We start from the raw sequence: 20,420 nt of genomic DNA, 5'->3' as shown, positions 1-20,420 counted from the left end.
AAGCCCCACAAATCTTGGAACTCAAGATTTATATTTAGTAGCAGACTTATCACTTGCAAAATATGGTGCCTTCTTCCAACCCCAAGATAAATAGGCCAGGCAATTTCAGTCGTTAATGGTGTCTTCTAGAAAGATCCTCCTTTTCTAGGGAGAGAAACAGATGATAGAAGAGATTAAGAGTTGTCCTTGAAGTATATCACGAGCCTGTGACATACAGAGCATGAGAATTTTTGACTCAATCACGGCTGTATCTTATTGACTTTGCCAGCGGCATATTGCAATGTCAGAGAGCGCCCACTTCGCTGAGGCCTTTATCAAATTAATTTGCTCTTGAAAACACGTCCAACCACAGGAGAAGATGAACTGGCTTTGGGTGCTGCTCAGAATGCAGAAGGGTAAAATGTAGATTAACAAGCCCACTCTCTCTCCAGGTGCCATCAACAGCTATCCTCCTGCAGATCTGAGCCCCAAGTGTGTTAACATCACCTCTCCCAACCCAGAGAACTCGGGCATTGAAAACATTCTACAGTGAGTTGGCAAATTCACAGTTTGGGTAATATGGCAGCTAGAAACAGTCCTTAAGAGAATAATTTGAAATGAATGGAGTTTTAGTGTTTTGGGTACAAGAAGTTTGTTTGTGAGATATGTGTATGCTTGTGTGTGTGTGTGTGTGTGTGTGTGTGTGTGTGTGTGTGTGAGTGAGAGAGGGAGAGAGAGAGAGAGAGAGAGAGAGAGAGAAATAGCCCCAGTCTGTGATGACAGCACAGATAAGGTATTACTAAAAGATCAAATGGGACCCACATTAGCAAGAACCATGTTTTTTTTGTTTTTACAGAAAAAAGGACCTTACAATACCTTATTAGTAACTCTACAACTCCCCTCTACTATTGGGTACTGCAGAAAACTTATAATATCAAAGGTTAGATGTAACCATCTTAGAGCAGCAGAAAAACATGAAAAAGAAAAACATTTGCCATTTAGTAAACCGAGCCCATATGAAGACTGGCAGAAAGAGTCTTTTAAGTTTGATTTTGTAAAGTACAATCCTTAAGTACTCAATAAAAATTCAGTGATGAAAATAATATTGGTCTGGAGTCTTCCACCACTGATGCAAATGTCTAATTTCCCTCCAGAATATTAAAAAATCACCCTTCAGTCAAATTCCATCCACCAACTGCATTTGGACCATTCCAATTGCATGCATAACATTGATTTCTGTTGTATTTATCTGGCTGTATTGACATTTAATCCTGCAAGGGACTTGGCTAACGTATTTTTCCTCTCTATTCTCTGTCACTTCAGCTTTATTCCTGAGGTGTATGAAATAAAGGCAGAGAACAGTGAGCCTGACGGTGAATTTGGTTCCCAGGAGCATCATGTCTTTGTATCAGGGAGCAGTGATGGGAATGGTTCTGGGATCACTACTGATCTGATCCAGAAGTTATACGCGCTCTTTTCAGCTGGGGAACTGATGATGAAAGACAAGGAAGAGGCACATTCAGAAGAAATTACAGCTCCCGCAAATGATAAACAACGAGATAAAAAAGGTAACCTTGAATTCAATAGACTTGAAGACCCTGGAGCATCTTCTTTGTTTGGGTTTTTTCCTGGTGAAAGATGAGCAATGAGAACTCATTGACAGGGGAGATGACAGGATGGAGGGGCTTATCCTCTAGGGCAGCCGTGGGCAAACTACAGCCGCGGGCCGGATCCGGCCCGTTTGAAATGAATAAAACTAAAAAAAAAAAAGACCGTACCCTTTTATGTAATGATGTTTACTTTGAATTTATATTAGTTCACACAAACACTCCATCCATGCTTTTGTTCCGGCCCTCCGGTCCAGTTTAAGAACCCATTGTGGCCCTCGAGTCAAAAAGTTTGCCCACCCCTGCTCTAGGGCTACAAGGGGTCCCCAAAGTAAGGGGCCAGGGAGATAAAGCTCCAGAAAGGCAAAAAGCGATTTCCGGTCAGGACACAAGCCCAGGTTGTGGGCTCGATCCCCGTGGGGGGGGGGGGGGGGGGGTCAGGGGATGGAGAGGAGACATGAGAGGAGCAAGATCAAGGTCCGCAGGTCCTGAGTAAGCAGGAGAATCATGTACCCTTGTGCATGATGGAGGTGGAGAGTGTTACAGAAAACCGGAGGAGAACCAAGCAACGCTTAGAAAGATGGAGTTACATTTATTATTATCATTATTATTATTATTATTATTACTACGTGCGGGCCCAGAGGAAAATGTCTCTCAAATTCTGGGCAAGTCACACAGTAAGTTTCCTGTATATATACCATTTTACCCTCTTTGTCTCCCAAATATGGGGTTTTCCGGTCCCCTTTGCAAGTTCTTAAAGAGCCCCTATGTGCTGGGGCTTTGATACCTCAACCAAGGCTTGGCCTGGTGCCAGCATTGGTAACTTCGTCTGGGGAAGGTTTAATGGCCTCTCTGAAATGGGAGTAGTCTTATTTTTCTTATTATTTAAGCAAGCATTTACAGAAGCCAAATAGCAGGTTGAAATTTTCAAACAGCAGTTTTTATATAAGATGGATGCTTCAAGAGGAACTGTGCAACTAGCCTCAGGGTCTGCCTTCTACCTTAGCAACCAGGGCTTCCCTGGTCTGAGATGCAGGCTCCTAGCTGAGTGGCATCGGCAGAGAACAGGCTGCTGTGGTTCTGAGGCCTCTGTGGTGGCTGAGGGCAGCTTCTTAGGCTGCGTGGGGAGACAGCGATGGACCTACAGCTAAAGAGAAATAGGGGATAGAGAATAGGCAGCTGTCGTAGGCTCCAGGGCAGCTACTCTCAAGCTTTGCTGTGTACCAAAATTAGGTGGGAAGTTTTCTTAAAATAATGATTCCTGTGTATCTACTAAAGCTGAAAATATGCATATCCTGTGACCCAGCAATTATACTCCAATGTGTATACCCAACCTAAAAATATATACTCACCAAAATGTATGTACCAGAATGTTCATAACAGCACTATGTGTAGTAGCCCCAAAGTGGGAACAAAAACACCCAACAGCAGATATGATAAATAAATTTTGGTGTAGTTATATAATAAAATACTGTGTATGTATATAAAACACTATATGTATTACTTTATACATATATGTAGTATATTATACGTGGGTATAACTGTAGATATAGAAAAAATCAGTAAAATGATGAAAAATCGAGATGAGGAGAGAAGAAATATGAAAAATATAGACAGAAATGGGAGAGAAGATAAGATGTAAGGAAAGGAAAATCAAATGTAAATGTGATGAAATACCTGGCTCCAGTCTAGATGGACTAAACCCACTTTAGTCTTAAAATAGAGCAAGCCCATGCTGCCTATTTCTCCCACGGATTAACTACACCTGAAAACTCTGAACAAAACACAAAAGCAACTGCCTGAGAACTCTGCAAAGTGAACAAAAGCAGATACATTGTGAAGGGGCATGAGTTTCCTGCTTTCTTTTCTCTTTTCTTCTGGGGCTCTGTGCTAAGGATGGGCCCCAGCAAAACTCAGTAGTGACCCCATTTCTCTTGGCAGAAGAACTAGGAATAGGGGCCCCTGTTTGTCGAAGATGGTGGAAGAAATTCCCATATTTTCCCCCTTTCCTCTCATGGTTTTGCTTTGAAGGTGGGCACAGTTTGGAGCTGAGTGAAAGGCCAGACAGCTAAAATGAAAGAGAAACCCTGTCTTTCTGGCCAGAGGAACCAGGAAGAGAGGTCCTATTGGTCAGCAGGTGGGGGTAACCTCAGAGAGAAGAGAACTTGAGAAGAGGATTCTCTAATTCTAATTATGGGAACTGCATTAAGTCCCAGGCTCTCCCCAGGGTTGGGGAAGACCCGAAAGAGGATAGCGAAGGCTTTGGACAGTAAACTGAGATTGAAACCACTGCCCACAGAAGTGACACAGCACCTGCATTCTGAACCTACCTGGTTGATTGCCTGCCGCAAAAAAAATTTGTTTTTAATTCTACAGAGAATTATAATAGGACTTGGAGTCTATACAACACAATATTCAAAATGTTCAGAATAGAATCCAAAATTATGCGACATACAGTGAACCAGGAAATGTGAACTATTTTCAACAGAAAAGACAATCAACAGATGCCAACTCAGAGCTGACTCAGATGTTGCAATTATCAAAAAGACATTCATGCAGCTATTTAACTATCCTCCGTGAGAGAAAACAAACAACTTGAATTGAAGGGAAAGATAGACATCATCAGCAGAGAAATAGAGATAACAATGAAGAACCAAAAGGAAATTTTAGAATTAAAAGAATATATATACAATATCTGCAATTTAAAAGTTCACTAATGGGTTCAATAGCAGAGTAAAAACGACAGAGAAAGAGTCATGAACTTAAAGATAGACTACTTACATAATCCAAAGAGAAGAGATTTTTTTAAAAAGTGAACAGAACCTCAGAAACTTGTGGAACAATATCAAAAGGTCTAACATTTGTTTCATTGACATTCCAGTAGGAAAGTAGAAAGTTAGATTTGTTCAGGAAAAATATATATATTTGAGGAAATAATGGCCAAACACTTACCAAAGTGGTAAAATATATAACTTTACAGATTTGAAAACTCCTCTCAGACACATGATAGATTGCTGAAAGCAAAAGGTAAAGAAAACTATTGAAGTGTCTAGAGAAAAACTACATATATCAAAAGAAGGGAACAACTATTCAAATGACTGTATATTTACCATTCAAAATCATCAAGACTAGAAGACGGTGAAACAACATTTTTTCTTTAGTGTTGAAAGAAAAGACCTATGAACACAGACTTTTATAACCAGTGAAAATAGTCCTTTGGAATGAAGGCAAGTGAAGACATTCTCAGATAAAAGAAAATGAAGAGAATGTGTTGCCAACAGACATATATTCTAAAGGAGAATTATGATGGACAACCAGGGACTGGATTGAGGGAGGTCAATGACTGGTGACTGAAAGGGTGAGAGAACTGAGGAAGGTATTCAAAGTGCATCCCTTTCAAGTACTTTAACTCATAATGAAAAGACATTTAGATGTTAACTTTAAAATATGGAAGTCAAGAGTACATGATTTTTTCCCTTTGAGGTGGGTACATAAGGAAGAGTGTTTAAGACTGCAGATGGGAGCATCTCTAAGATGCTGTCATGGGCCAGGTTCCCTGGCGCTGACCCTGAGGTGAGGATTCATGTGCCTGTAACTTACTGAGGAGACCCTCACAGGAAACCAGGAAAGGAATGGAGGAAGCAGGACAGGGGAGGAATGGGAGCCAAACGGTATTTTCTGGGGCAAAGTGCCATAGAGGACAGCCCTCGGTTGCTCCTCTCAGCACTAGGGCATTGAGTCTCACTGAAGAATCATTCTGCCCCAAGGCAAGGAAGTTGGGTTTTTTTCACTTATAGGTCTTTGATTGGTCAAGGGCTGCCCAGGAGAGATGAACACTCCCAGGTACTCATGCTGCAGGTGGTTAAAGCTGCTCCAGTGGCTGCAGGGCAGCCCCGCGGAAGAGTAATAGGTGTTGATGCCTGAAGCAAAAGCTCACATGGGGGTGAGGGTGGAGAGGATGGTCAAGAAGGGAAGAGGAATAAGAGGAGAAGGAATGTTGTCAAGAAATTAATGTTACAAAAAGATCAGAGGGTTTCTGGGCAGAGAGAGCCCTGACATTGTCTACTACACATTCCTTCTAGCTTTGTTTCAATGATACCAGCCACTGAATGTGCTAAGCATGGAATTTCAGATCATGAATATACCAGTGTTTTCCCAGGAAGAAGTATATCTATAATAGTTGTATTTATATATTACTCATTTGCATCTATTATTACAATAAAAGCCCTGAATTGAGCTTTCATTTTTACTACTGAAAATGGCAAAAACCATGTGTGTTTATTTTAGATGTGGTGTATAAAGCAATAGTCTCTAGAGATAACATTTTAAACAAATCTAAGAGCAATCATATTTTTATGTTTTGCAGATGGTGAGGACACACGATGATCACAGCAGAAAAGAAGTTAGCTTCATTGGCATGTGTAACTCCCTGTGACTCTAACCAGAAAGTATACATAAATTTTCTATTAAAGGTGGAGGGGTAAGTTGCAGGAATTTTTCAGTTTTTACAACTGGCTAATAATATACTGAATTTGTTCTGTTCAAATCTGCGGGAAAGACTTTTCTGAGTGAAGACATCAGTGAGCGGAACTGAGAAACTGGGGGTGATTTAATTTCTCCTGAGAATGATTTAATTTCTCCGGAGAACTGAGACAACTGACCTTGAAGAGTCAACGGAATCTTTTCTTTGCCAACTCTGTAGAGTTCAGGCATCAATTCCGATGATATATCTGCCTGAAGAAGACTTTTGTCATAATTTTCATCACATCTATATCTCGAATTGGACTCTTCAGTAAAAAGCATTAGAATTAGAACTTCCTAGGAATGTCTCCTATTTATGCACAGAACTGGAAACTCATGCCCGTGTCTTCAATTCTGCTATGACCCTAATGTTGCATCTCTTACTGCTTGCCCTGTGAAATCCACCCAGCATAGTCAAGGCTTGCTCTTTACCAGGGCATTTGCAAAATAATGGAATTTGTGAGGAAGCAAAAAGAGCGATGAGCTAATTTGCGGAACTGCTGTTTTGTGCTCTGATCATTTGTTTTATGTTTAGCCTGCTTTGTGTGTACTTGATTTTTGCAGCAACAAAACAAAACATTGGAAAAGCAAGAGTACGCTCTAAGACCAGAGCTGTTCTTGGGAATTATAATGTAGCAAGAGACAAGTTCTAAAATAAAAGCAAAAAATAAAAAATAAAATGAAACAAAAGCAATGCTGACCCGGGAGCTTTTATTTAACTGTAGTCTTACTCAGACAGACACATTGGAACAGGATTAAACACATTTGGAAAATAATACATAAATGTAAAATAAGCCAATAGTGAATTCCTTTTTTAAAAAATCACTTAATTTGGTTAAGGCAACAAGTAATTACCAAGCTAATGAATATATATTGCATATTTAAAAGGCGACTATGTTAGTGGGGTAATACTCTAAGCAATTTTGTACTTTTTCCATGTAATTTTCTTTAACATTACTCTTGTTGTTTGAATAATTGAAAAACAATCTAATTAATTATTTATTGGCTGTCAAAAGTTTTAAAGTAATCATTTATTGCTCTCTGGTAAGTTCTAAAGCAAAGGCTACTCATTTAATAAGGTTCTGTGGGGTGTGTGTGTGTGCGCCCATGAGAAATACATCAGATCTCTAAATCTGAAAGTAACATGGGTTATCAAGAATGTGAAGCCAGAAGAACTCACACCCTGCTGATGGTGTAAACTCTTACACTTTGAACAACATTTGAGCAATGTCTAGTTAGGTTGATGATATACATACCCTGCAACTCACCAATCCCACTGGGATCTACATGCCTATAGAAGCTCTCACAGATGTACACAAGGAACCAAATGCAAACACATTCACTGAAGTGTTGTGTGTTCTAGTGAAGACTCAAACAAACTCACCTGAAAAGATAAATGTGGTTTGGTTTAGTGGAGAGGCACTGGCATGGGAAGTGACAAGGAAACAAAACCTAGCAAGGCCTGTGTGTATATTTGTGCACTGAGGTGAAGTGGGGAATGTTGGGAGTGTGTGAGCAGGGCTTATACGGCCAGAGTGACTGGAATGGAAATCTAGGGATTAGCAGAAGCTGAGGCCATGGCAAGCATGGTGCGTTGTTGAACACCATTTGTTAAAGCTTTAAAAAAAAACCAGCACTTAAAAATAATCTTGAACCATTCCACAATAGCCAATCTATTGAATGTGGCGTGATCTGTAAGCAAAACTGCATGTCCTCAAAAGGGAGCCATGGCACAGGCATGAAGCACACATTTTTCCCAAGGTTTGGTGCAGAAATGATCCATAGACTGTGGTTTCAGGGGACTTGGACAATGAATGCACTGCAGAACAGCTGGGCAGAATTACAGATGACTAAGGATCCTGGGATATCTCTGGAAAACTTCATCTGTCGTTTTACATCTGATTCCTAAATCTTTAATCTCAGTGTAAGCAGAGGGGATTGAGCATTTGAATATTCATTGTTGAAAATTTGCATAGCTCCTCCTGGACTCCCTGAGTTGGAACCTCCTTTTATCTCTGACCCAGAACTCTGGAATGTTCTTTTGACTAAATTTCTTCTCTAGCCTCTCATTATCCACCTTGACAACCCTAGTGCCTCTCACCGATAGGAGGCCAGGAACGTGCTCAGTAACTACTTTTCTTTGTGAAAGAAGGGAAGAATGAGTAAGCCTCTCTTGCTGAGCCTGGCTGCTATCCTGTTGGCCTCCCTCTCTTCTCCCCACACTGACTTTGGGCTCTGTATTGAGAAGTCTTATGACAGCTCATTGTCCTCTACACAGATGTTGCCAATGAGGACAACAGCTGTGTGGAGACCTGGTTCACCAGCCAACTGTTTGCAAATCTCTTACAAGAGAATATATTAGACTCCAAGATGATGGACTTTATGAGACTAGTCTAGTAAGTGGCATAAATCATCTCTTATCCTCTCAGTTGCTGGCACTTCTGCAAAGTACAAATACGTTTTTTTCTTGTATAATAAAATTGATCTACAAGTGCCCCATGTTTCGTGACTTTGGAGGGCCTCTCTACTCGAAGTGTAGCTGACTGATGGGCCATGAACCAGAGCATCAGCATCACCTGGGGGCCTGTTAGAAATGCAGAATGTCTGGGCTTTCCCCCAAGTCAATTGGATCAGAACCTACATTTTAACATTTCCAGGTGATTCGTGTGTGCATCGAGGTTTGAGAAGGGCTGGCCTATAATTCACTTGCTTGAAGCTCTGCGAGTGAGTAGATGCATTTTGCAGGTTTTCAGTTCAACTGGCGCCGCATATGGAGCATCTACCGTGTAGCATGCATTATGCCAGAGAGAGAGAGGAGGTAAAGATAAATAAAAGGTGATATATCCCTTGAGCTCATGGCCTAGCTGGGAAGACTGACTCAGAAAGAGATCACTCCAATTTACTGTAGCTGTGCTAAGAGGCAGGTATGCAGAGAGCACTGTGGGAACATGGAACAGGTCTCCTTCCCCGAGACGCGGGACCCAGAGAAGGTTTCTTCAAGAAGAGGTTCTTTGATCTGAATGAAGATGATTGGCTCCAACTTGGCCAGGCAAAAATTGGGTAAGCGATCCAGCAAAAAGTAATTGTCTTTTCTGGTTCTTTGTCCTTAAATTGGGTTTTTGTTTAAATCATAAACCCCATTGTGTTCATAGGGAAGGGGGTTAATGGTATGAATCTGTATTGCTAAGCTGGGCCAGGAGTGATGAGAGAGGAGGACAGAGAGGTTAGTACGGGCCAGCCATACAGGACTTTGTGTGCCATATTGGAGGTTTAGAGTCTATCCTAGAGGCACCAGAAAAGGAATGTGGTTGGATTTTTATTATGGCTGCTGAGGGAAGAACGAATTGAAGGGGAGAAAAGCTAATCTAACAGGATAATTGGTGAGCCGGGCAAGAATGGGTAGTGGTGTTGGAGATGAGTGGACATAGAAGGGATATAACTGAAAGGTAAAATGAGCCCTGGCTGGGTGCTCAGTTGGTTGGAGCATCGTCCCATTCACCAAAGAATTGCAGGTTCGATTCCCAGTCAGGGCAAATCCCTAGGTTGCAGCCTGACCTCCCTTTCAGGAAATGTATGGGAGACAACCAATTGACGTTTCTCTCCCCTCTCTCTCTGTCCCTCCCTCCCTCTCTTCCTCTTTCTCTTCCTTTCCCTTCCCCTTCCTCTTTCTCTAAAAGTCAATAAAAACATATCTTGTGGGGGAGGATTTTTTTTTAAAAAAGTAAAATGAACAGGACATAATTGATTCGTTTGGACAGAGGATAAGGGAGAGGACTGGATACCTAGAACAGTGGATCTCAAACTTGTGTGCTTAAGAATCTCCTGGCGGAACCCAGCCCCAGATTTCCTGATCTAGCAGGTCTGGTGTGGGGCCTGAGGATGTGCATTCCTAACAGGCTTCCAGCTCATGCCGAGGCTGCTGGTCCTCGGGTCACACGTTGAGAAACCCTGCTCTAGTGCAGCTCAATGGTTCTCACTTTGGATGGCTCATTGGGAGCAGCTGAGGAGTTGTTTTTTTAAACTGCTGATGCCTGACTCTCATCCCCAGGGATGTTGATTGAATTTGTATGAGGTGCAGCCTGGATGCTGGGCATTTTTAAAGCTCCAGGTGATTTTACTGTGCAGCTGAGTATCAGCCAAATACTATTTAATTATATTAAGAACACAGGAAAAGGAGCCGTGTTGATGTTTCTTAAATTTGTAAAAATTATGTCTTAATATTCTTATTTTCTGGTGGCACCTAAATATTTCATTATATGTGTCAGTAAATGTGTGCAAATATGTTGTCGATCCATTTGGAAGATCATTATGATATTTGATGATTTCTATCTAAAAGGACAGATACTGAAAAGACCAGATACTGAAAAGACCAAATAGGCATTATTTTTATACCTAAGGAAGGAGGAAGTGTGTGTGTGGGGGGGAGGGCATTTGTTGAGTTTTTCCTGTGTACCAGACGCTGTGTAATAAGTTCTATATATACACCATTTCGCTTAATGCTGACAGCTAAAGGAAGAGTAAGATACCATTACCTCCACTTTATAAATGAGGGATGCCGGATTCAGAGAAGGTCACACAGTCCAAGGTACAGCGCGATTTAGATCTGAATTTGTCTGGTTCTTCCAAAGACTGTATTCTTTATGCACCTTTTCACGAGAAGAGGAACTGGCTATAAGGCAAAGAGAAAATTAGCCAGAATTAGGCTTGAATTCTAGTCCTAATTCTACCCCAAACTAATTGTGCCAATCACAACATCTCTGAGCCTCGATTTTCTGGGGATACAAATTGTATCTAGCGCATTAAACGAACTAATACTTAGCACAATGCCTGGCATATGTAAGATAAATAATGTTAACTCTTTTATCTTCCTCCTCTTCATCATAATGATAATTAAAATGAAGGAGATGGGATGATTTTCCCTACAATGTCCTCAGTTTATAAATTCTGCGATAAAGAATTTGCTACTTCCTTTGGTATCTGCAGCTTTTTTCTGAAACCTGTTGACCAGTGACCTCATCTTAAGGATTGGTCTTTATCTAAAATCAGCCACTCCTTCCTGTAACCCTGTAGTTCTGCCTCATCCCTGGGGTGTCCAGCCCGCTGTGTGTTTCATTCATAGCAGTGACAGAGCTGTGATTTGGTGACTCTCAGAGGATCCCCCTGCGGAACTCTTACGCTGTGTAACTGTGTTCAGCTCCCTCTGTGGCACCTGACTGAGCCCTCCTGCCAGACCAGCAGGTTTACAGTCCAGTGAACACATTTGCAGTGATAAATGGATCACCCTCCACAGTGTCAATGCGATGATCTCTTCTGTTATCTGGTATCCTGTAGGCCAGTGGTTGGCAAACTGCGGTTCTCGAGCCATGTGTGGCTCTTTGGCCCCTTGAGTGTGGCCACGAAGTTTCAATCGCACTGTACCTGCGCGCCCGCACGTGGTATTTTGTGGAAGAGCCACACTCAAGGGGCCACAGTTTGCCGACCACTGCTGTAGGCTATTTGATGGTCCAGGATGCAATTTGGAATCATGTCAAGAGGAAGACTTGTTCTGCCACATACCGGCTATGTGCTGCTGGGCTTGTGGCTTAACTCCTGGAAGCTCCATTTTTCTGTCTACACATGTAGCTGTGAAATTGGTTCGGTGAGACTTGGCATGTGTAGCGTGCTAATATAATACGGTGTCTGGCTTGCAGCAGCTACTCAATAAAAGTTAGGGACCATCCCTAATGACTCTGTTTGGGAGGCTGGTGCTAACTCTCAAGGTAATCCAAGCAACAAGGTTGGGTAGCACTTTTGAGAGGAGTGATCATGGTTCTGTAAGCCTTTGACAATGGATTTGCCTTCACTGTGATGCTGCTGTCGCTCTTTAAGAGGCGGATTTCGCCACAGTTCTCACTTCAGCATTTCTCCTTGACCCGGGTTGGGATGTGACCTCAGACACCTTCACACTCACAGCTCTTCCATAGAAGTGGGCTAAGTACGTGGTGGGGCAGGATCGATGGTGTTCCCCCAGTGCCTTCCGGTGCCCAGCAGGCTGAGTCAGCCTCCCCTAAACACGAGTGACTGTCTCAGGGCTTCTGCCAGTGTTTGCAACCTGCCTGGTTGGAAGACTTTTTGATGCCCGGAAACAGCCCCTGACCTCAGCATCCAGGTCTCTTGTTTCTTCACTTATCTGAGTGAGAATAATTTCCCACTAAGTAGGGTTTTAACATGCAGCATAGTTTTACCCCAACGCCATTGGATGCAACTAACATAGGATCCAATTTGCTTACTTTTGACCAGAAATCACTTGGAGCTGATGTTACAGCAATTTTGTGGCGGTGTTTCTCAGGCAAGTGTTTTTTCTCAAAGTGGGGTCCTGGGGACATTTCCATCAGAATTTCACAGGCCTTATTGAAATGCAGAGTCCCAGGCCCTCCAATCCTACTGAATTAAAATATCTGGCTGTAAACACAGAAGCTGCATTTTCACATGCCCTTTAGGTGATTTTTATGCAGATTGTATTCTAATTTTACAATCTAAATTGCTATAAAAGCATTACTCGCTCCAACTTTAAAAAAATCAAATACCATTTGCTTCCTTTCCCCTCCCAGACCCATTTCCCAGAGGTTACCATATAAACTTTTACTACTTCTAGTTTGTACCTCTCTATTTCTAAAGAATGTGCTAATACCTCCATTTTTATATCATAATAATTTTAGACACTATCTACTGAATTCCTATAATAACTGATAAATATGTAGCAATTTATTTAGCATAACTATCCGTCCTTACCTTCTTGATATAGTCCCTTAGGTTTTTGTTCAGTCAAGAGGGTTGCTATTTTATGTCTATAGAGAGATTGCTTAGTATTGAGCCAAGAAGGGACTATAAATCTTTCTTTTTCAACTTCTGTTTTATCTTGGAATTTCAGCTCTGTCAAAGAATTGTCAATTTTATTTTCTAAATGGTCAAACATAGCAAATACTTAGCTTTTCTTTTTTTTAATATATATTTTATTGATTTTTTACAGAGAGGAAGGGAGAGGGATAGAGAGTTAGAAACATCGATGAGAGAGAAACATCGATCAGCTGCCTCTTGCACATTCCCTACTGGGGATGTGCCCGCAACCAAGGTACATGCCCTTGACCGGAATCGAACCTGGGACCCTTGAGTCCGCAAGCCGACGCTCTATCCACTGAGCCAAACCAGCTAGGGCTACTTAGCTTTTCTTTCCCTTGCCTGGGACACTCACTCCCAGAGAACCCCCATTCTTCTGCTCTGTGCAGACTCTTAATTCTGCTTTCCTTGTTAGATTGCTTTTGACCTGGTTCCATGTCTTCCTCTTTCTTAGTTCACTTGCTTATTTTGAAAAACCATCCTCCAGTAACTTCCCTAAGAACTAGTATGTCACAGATATAATTTTCGAGTCCTTACAGGCCCCCAAATGACTTTATGCTGCCCTCACACTTGGTTGATGGTTTGTAGTGGGTTGAATTGTGTATTCCCAAAACCCATGTCTACGTGGAACCTCAGAATGTGACCTTAGTTGGAAATCGGGTTTTCGCAGATATAGTTAAGATGAGAGCATACTAAATTAGACTGGGCCCTAACTTCAATGACTGATGTCCTTACACAAAGGCCATTTAAAGACACAGACACAAATAGAAGAAAGAAGGACATGTGAAGACAGAGGAAGAGACTGGAGTGTGGTACCGACAAGCAGGAACACTGGGATTGCTGACAACCACAGAGACCAGGAAAGGAACATGGCACAGATTCTCTCTCAGACCCTCTTTAAAAAAAAACATGGCCTCCCAACACCTTGATTTTGGACTTCAGGTCTCTGTAACTGTGAGAGAATAAACTTCTGTTGTTTTAAGCTGCCATTTTGTTATGGCAGCCTCAGAAAACTAGTACATGATTTATCTGGGTATAAAATTCTATGTTGACCTTAGAATTGAGCATCATTTGCTTCCCAATTATGCCAGCACTACTCCATGGTGTTAGAGCTTCCAGTGTTGGTTTGAGGAGTCTACTGCCCCTTTAATTCCCATTTTTTTGTATTTTTTGTATGTGAAGTACTCCTCCCATCACAAGCTATTAGGATATTTCTTTATTCCCAGTACCTAAAATTTATAAAGATCTTTCCTAATGTATTTCCTTTTTTTATTAATTGAGATGGGCACACAGATGTTTTTAATCTGGTAAGTCAAGTCCCTCAATTCTGGGTATTTTTTGTTGTTGTTTTTTCTTTGAAATTTTCCTCGTCTTTATTTGTGGAAAGTTAAAATCTCCCAGATTGGTGTTCCTGAATTTTTTATCCTGTTTCTGTTTCTCTTTTGTTTTGCTTCCCTGAGATTTTCTCCATGTTGCATTTTTTGTTTCTCTGGGTCTTTCTCATACTGGAAACTCTCCTCAGATGCCCAGTGATGCTTGGCTGCCTATATTTAATTTTATTTTTTTTTAATTTATTGGGGTGACATTGGTTAATAAAATTGCATATGTTTTAAGTGAACAATGAAGAGTGGGGCAGCAAATGGCTGATTGGAAACTCTGTGAAAGAGAGGGTCGCCAACCAATTCTGGAGAGAGGAAGAGAGCGTAGGCCCCAACCACTTTGCCTAAAAGATTTCAGTAGCTCCCCTTGTGGCCTCTGTCGCATCCACACCTTTTGTACTTGCTGCTTTAAATCCTAAGCTTTTCTAAAATTCAGATTGTTTCTTTTATCTCCCTTTCAAAAACCAAGTTTGTAGTTTTCTCCACTCTGCTAAGAAAGTCACCACTCTTTCTGAGAGATATTGCTCTCAAAAAAATTTGTGTTAATTCTTATTCATGGCTGTGTATTCTCTACTTCTCTTTATGTTTGTATGTTGATCTCTCTTTCCTTTTATTTTCTAATGTACAACACACAGCAAATATTTTTTATTATTTTAAAAATTTTAAATTAAATTTATTGGGATGACAGTTAATAAAATTATATTGGTTTCTGGTGTACAATTCCATAACATATCATCTGTGTATTGCATTATGTTCACCACCTCAGAAATATTTCTATTATAACATTTGTTTAGTGAGAACTCTTCAGTTAAACAAGAACACTGACAATGAAATTAGAGAGAGATGAGTGGACCCCAGTTCTGACATTTATTACACACTTAGTGTTTTTGAAACTCAGCTTCCTGTTTTTAAAGAGAGGTGGAAATACCCATCTATGAATAGTCAGGCTAGAGCAGCGGTTCTCAACCTGTGGGTCGCGACCCCTTTGGCGGTCGAACGACCCTTTCACAGGGGTCGCCTAAGACCATCCTGCATATCAGATATTTACATTACGATTCATAGCAGTAGCAACACTACAGTTATGAAGTAGCAATGAAAATAATTTTGTGGTTGGGTCACAACATGAGGAACTGTATTTAAAGGGCCAGAAGGTTGAGAACCACTGCCATAGAGGTTCATGATTCTCACTTTGGGGATTCCAGTTAACCGGATCACAAGTAGGAAGAAAGCCATGGTGAGTGTAGGCTAATTCCTATAATCCCTCCAGATCCTCAGCATTTTGCCCCATGGTGTGGAATAAAAGAATGACGATGGGGAGTGATCATTTAATTAATTTAACAAAATCATTTTGTTTCAGACACTTTCTGATAGAGAACCATCATCAAAGATTAACTCACACACTTACAGTGCAAAGGAGAGAGAGGAAGATGTTGAAAATTGTAAGCTATCTCTTCATTTGGTCAAAGTGTGACTTCTCCACAAGAATAGGGCTGATTGGAAAGGAGTCTTTTACATAGTTTCCAAAGACAGTTTCTCATTTTTAAAAATCAAACTGTAAAACCCTCAGGAAAAAGAAAACATTAACTCAGAGCCAGAATTCATAAAGATAATAACAAAATGTTCATGGCTCAAGAAAAGAGTTCTCACAACATGTTGAATAGTTGTATTTTAAACATTAACAAATGTTCCAAATTTCCACATGGAGGTCCAGACTGCCTGATTTCCTCAAATTTTAGGTACTGCTTAATGAAATATTATTTCCCCAACAGCCTACTGACTCTTATTCATGAAAAGTACAATATTTGTACTCTGAATGTCATGAAGGCATATTTGGAAACATTTTCATTATTTCTTGCTGCTCAAAATGACGTATTTTCTTTTTGAACTAATATTTTTCTGATTTTAAAAATAATGTGTCAAACAGAAAATTTCAAATAAACAAGTCACACTAATATCTGGCATTACAGTTAAAGCTTATCTCAATTTGGATGCTCCATGTTCATAAAAAAATAATCTGTATTTAGATTTCATAAAATTAAAGTTAAAAAAAAGTAGATTGTAGGAGGGAGCGTAAATAGGTAGAGCACAGAAGATTCATAGGACAGTGAAAATATTCTGGAGGACACCATAATGATGGATATATATTACACATTAGTTCAAACCTATGGAATGTACAGTATCAAGATTGAACCATAAATGTAAACTCTGGATTTTGGGTGATAATAATGCATCAATGTAGATTTACTGATTATGAAAAATGTGCCACTATAGAGGGACATGTTGATAATGGGAAATCTCTGTATTCTCCTCTTAATTATGCAGTGAACCTACAAATGCTCCAAAAAAAATTTTTTTTAAGTACGTTGAAATACCAAGTTGTTCCAAAAATGTAATAGTTTTCTAATACCTATGTTAGGCATAAGTTTTTTAAATTTAAATATTCAGCCCAGCCAGTGTGGTTCAGCGGTTGAGCATCAACCCATGTACCTGGAGGTCACTGGTTCAATTCCAGGTCAGGGTACATGCCCAGGTTTGGGGTTCCATTCCCAGTAGGGGACGGGCAGGCGGCAGTCAATCGATGTTTCTAGCTCTCTCTCCATCTCTCTTCCTCTCTTTCTAAAATCTTAATAAAAACATTTTTAAAATAAAAATTAATGTTTATAATTATAGCTGACATACAATATTAGTTGCAGGTGTACAACATTGATTAGACATTTATATGACATATGGCGTGATCTCCCCCTCCTCTACCTCTCCCCCTCTTCCCCCCCTCTGCTATAAGTCTAGTACCCATCTGACACCATACATACTTTTTACAATATTATTGACTGTATTCCCAGGCTGTATTATATATCCCCATGACTATTTTTATAACTGGCAATTTGTTCTTCTTAGTCCCTTCCTCTTTTTGATCCATCCTCCAAACTTCCATCTGGCAACCCTCAGTTCTCTGTGTTTATGAGTTTATTTCTGTTTTATTTTGTTTTTAGATTCCTCATACAGGGTGGGGTAAAAGTAGGTTTATAGTTGTTCTCATGGAAAATAATACAATAATAAATAATAATACAAGAATAAACTGTGTTTTGCTTACTCACAACTGTATACCTACTTTTGCCCCTCCCTGTATAAGAAAAACCATATAGTATTTCTCTTTCTCTGTCTGACTTATTTCACTTAACATAATACTCTCTAGGTTCATACATGTTGTCGCAAATGGCAAGATTTCATTCTTTTTTATGGCTGCGTAACATTCCATTGTACGTATGTACCACATCTTCCTTATCCCTCTATCTACTGGTATAGATCGACACTTAGGTTACTTCCATATCTTGTCTATTGTAAATAAAGCTGCAATGAACATAGGGGTGTATATATTTTTTTGAATTACTGTCTTTGTCTGGTTTTGATGTCAGGTTAATGCAGGCCTTATAAAATGAGTTAGGGTGCCTTCTCTTCAATTTTTTAGAATACTTTTAAAAGGATAGGTATGAATTCTTTGAATGTTTGTTAAAATTCACCTGTAAAGGCATCTGGTCTGGGGCTTTGTTTATTTGGAGTTTTTGATCACTGATTCAGTTGTGTTACCAATTATCAATTTGTCCAAATTTTATGTTTCCTCCTTAGAAGATTGTATGTTTCTAGGAATTTATTCACTTTTTCCTTGTTCAAATTTGTTCAATTTCTTACAATCCTTTGTATTTCTGTGGTGTCAGTTGTCACTTCTCTTTCACTTCTGATTTTATTTGGGCCCTCTTTTTTTCTTGATGAGTCTGGTTAAAGGTTTATTAATTTTATCTTTTCAAAAAATCAGCTCTTGGATTTATTGATCTTTTGTGTCGCTTTTTGACTCTACTTTGTTTATTTTCACTCTGGTCCTTATTATTTCCTTCCTTCTACTCGCTTTGGGCTTTGTTTGTTCTTTTTCTAATCTTTTAGGTGTGAATAAGATTGTTTATTTGAGATTTTTCTTGTTTCTTGAGGTAGGCCTGCATTGCTGTGAATTTCTGTCTTAGAATTGCTTTGGCTCTGTCCCATGGATTTAGGGTCATTGTGTTTTTATTTTCATTTGTCTCCTTTTGATTATCTCTTGTTCTCGTTGTTAACCCATTCATTTAATAGCATGTTACTTAACGTGTTTGTGTGTTTTTCAGATTTCAACTTGGAATTGACTTCTAGTTTCATATCATTGTGATCAGAGAAGATGATTTTTATCACTTCAATCTTCTTAAATTTATTGAGATTTGCTTTGTGGCTTTACATGTGGTTTATCTTGGAAAATGTTCCATGTGAACTTAAAAGGAAAGTATATTCTTCTCTTTTGGATCCTAAAAACATTAATTAAGTCCATCTGGTCTGATGTGTCATTTAAGGTCACTGTTTTCTTGCTGATTTTCTATCTGAATGATCTATCCATTAATGTCAATGGGACATTAAAGTCTCTTACTATTACTGTATTGCTGTCACTGTCCCCCTTTATGTTTGTCAATGTTTTCTTTATATATTTAGATGCTCCTATGTTGGGTATATAGGTGTTTATGAGAGTTATATCCTCTTGCTGGAATGATCCCTTTTTCATCATGAAATGCCCTTCCTTGTCTCTTGTTACAGCCTTGCTTTAATGTCTATTTTTTTCTGATGTAAGTGTGGCTAATCCAGCTATCTTTTTCATTTCTATTTGCATGAAATATTTCATCCCTTTACTTTTAGTCTGTGTGTGTCATTTGCCAGGCTTGTGATCATTTAATTAAAGTTATGTTCCAAGCCAACACTGCCACAGCTTATGGCACACTTGGGGCCTCCTGATGGTAGTTACTATGCAAGTTGAGAATGGTGGCCACTTGTGCTGTTTGGGGTTTGTGGACCTTGGGGAGATTTTAGGAAAGTCTGCCCTTGATCCAAGGCAGGAGGCTTGTATGGAAAAGCTACTGGAAGTGGCTTGGGTAGCATGGGGCAGGGCCTTAGGGAATCACCAGAATGGGGCAAACAGTGTTAGCCAGGTTAACTGAGAGCTCAGAGAGACTATGCCTATTGGCTGGGAATGGGGTGGGGGTGGAGCTCAACAAAGGAGCAATGATGCCCTGACGCTAGTGGATTAGGTTCTTTCCTATATGTCCCTGGTGCTTTTCAAAATGCTTCCCCTGTACTGAAGCCCAGAGTGGATGACTTTGTGAGGCCAAATCTGTGTACAGCCCTTCCATTGGTGTGCCTGAGTCTCTAGCAGCCCTCCGACTTACTCAGATGCAACCCCACTGGTTTTCACAGCCACATGTTATGGGAACTCCTGACACTGGTGTCCCAGGCTGGGAAGCCTGATGGGGACTGGACCCTTCGCTCCTCAGGGGGCACCTCTGCAGCCAAGATATTCCTCCTAATTCTTAACAGGCATCCTATCTAATAATAGATTGATTGAAATTGACTGTACCTTTGCTACACCTCCCATTGGCTAATCGGTGAGATATGCAAATTAACCGTCAACAAAGATGGTGGCTAATTTGCATACTGCAGGCAGGGCAGGCCAGCGCGAGCAGCCATCTAGGCCCTGTGTGCCGAATGGGCCGCCTAAGCCCCACCCCCAGCCGGGACTCCCATCTGCGGCCCTGGGCGGCGCAGCCCTATTCTTGCAGGAATCCTCCTGCATCGGGCTTCTAGTATATAATAAGTGTGGGACCTGCCTGTTTGTCTCTGCCCCTCCTACCAGTCTCATAGTAGCTCTTTTATACCCTTAGTTATAGGACTTCTGTTCAGCTAGTCATCAGGTAGTTCTCAATGATGGCTGTGCTATATTTTAGTTGTAATTTCGATGTGGTCATGGGAGGAGGCAAGCACAGCATTTGCCTACTTTGCCACCTTGACCAGAAGTATTATTTTAAATTTAATTAAAATAAAATTTAAAATTCAGTTCCTCATTTGGACCAGCCACATTTCAAGTGCTCAACAGGCACATGTAGTTAGTGGCTACTCTATTGGACAGCACAGATATAGATGGATAGGTACATACACATATACATACATATAAGGATAGGGATAAAATGTCACATATGAGCATTTCCCCATATCA

The 20,420-nt window shown here is 40.4% G+C and overlaps 1 protein-coding gene across 1 annotated transcript in view; it reads left to right on the top strand.

Moving 5' to 3' along the window:
• Positions 1–6,797, top strand: part of COL6A5 (collagen, type VI, alpha 5) — a 107,667-nt gene extending 100,870 nt beyond the window's left edge. Inside the window, exons 39-41 of the mRNA XM_005863598.2 lie at positions 432–528; positions 1,303–1,547; positions 5,953–6,797. Of these exons, the coding sequence (XP_005863660.1) occupies positions 432–528; positions 1,303–1,547; positions 5,953–5,972 (362 nt within the window). The 3' untranslated portion in view covers positions 5,973–6,797. The remainder of the gene's footprint in view (positions 1–431; positions 529–1,302; positions 1,548–5,952) is intronic.
• Positions 6,798–20,420: the final 13,623 nt, after the last annotated feature.

The sequence above is a fragment of the Myotis brandtii genome, unplaced genomic scaffold (assembly GCF_000412655.1).
Source record: "Myotis brandtii unplaced genomic scaffold, ASM41265v1 scaffold18, whole genome shotgun sequence".
Lineage (NCBI taxonomy): Eukaryota > Metazoa > Chordata > Mammalia > Chiroptera > Vespertilionidae > Myotis > Myotis brandtii.
This window is presented reverse-complemented; position numbering and strand designations above follow the sequence as displayed.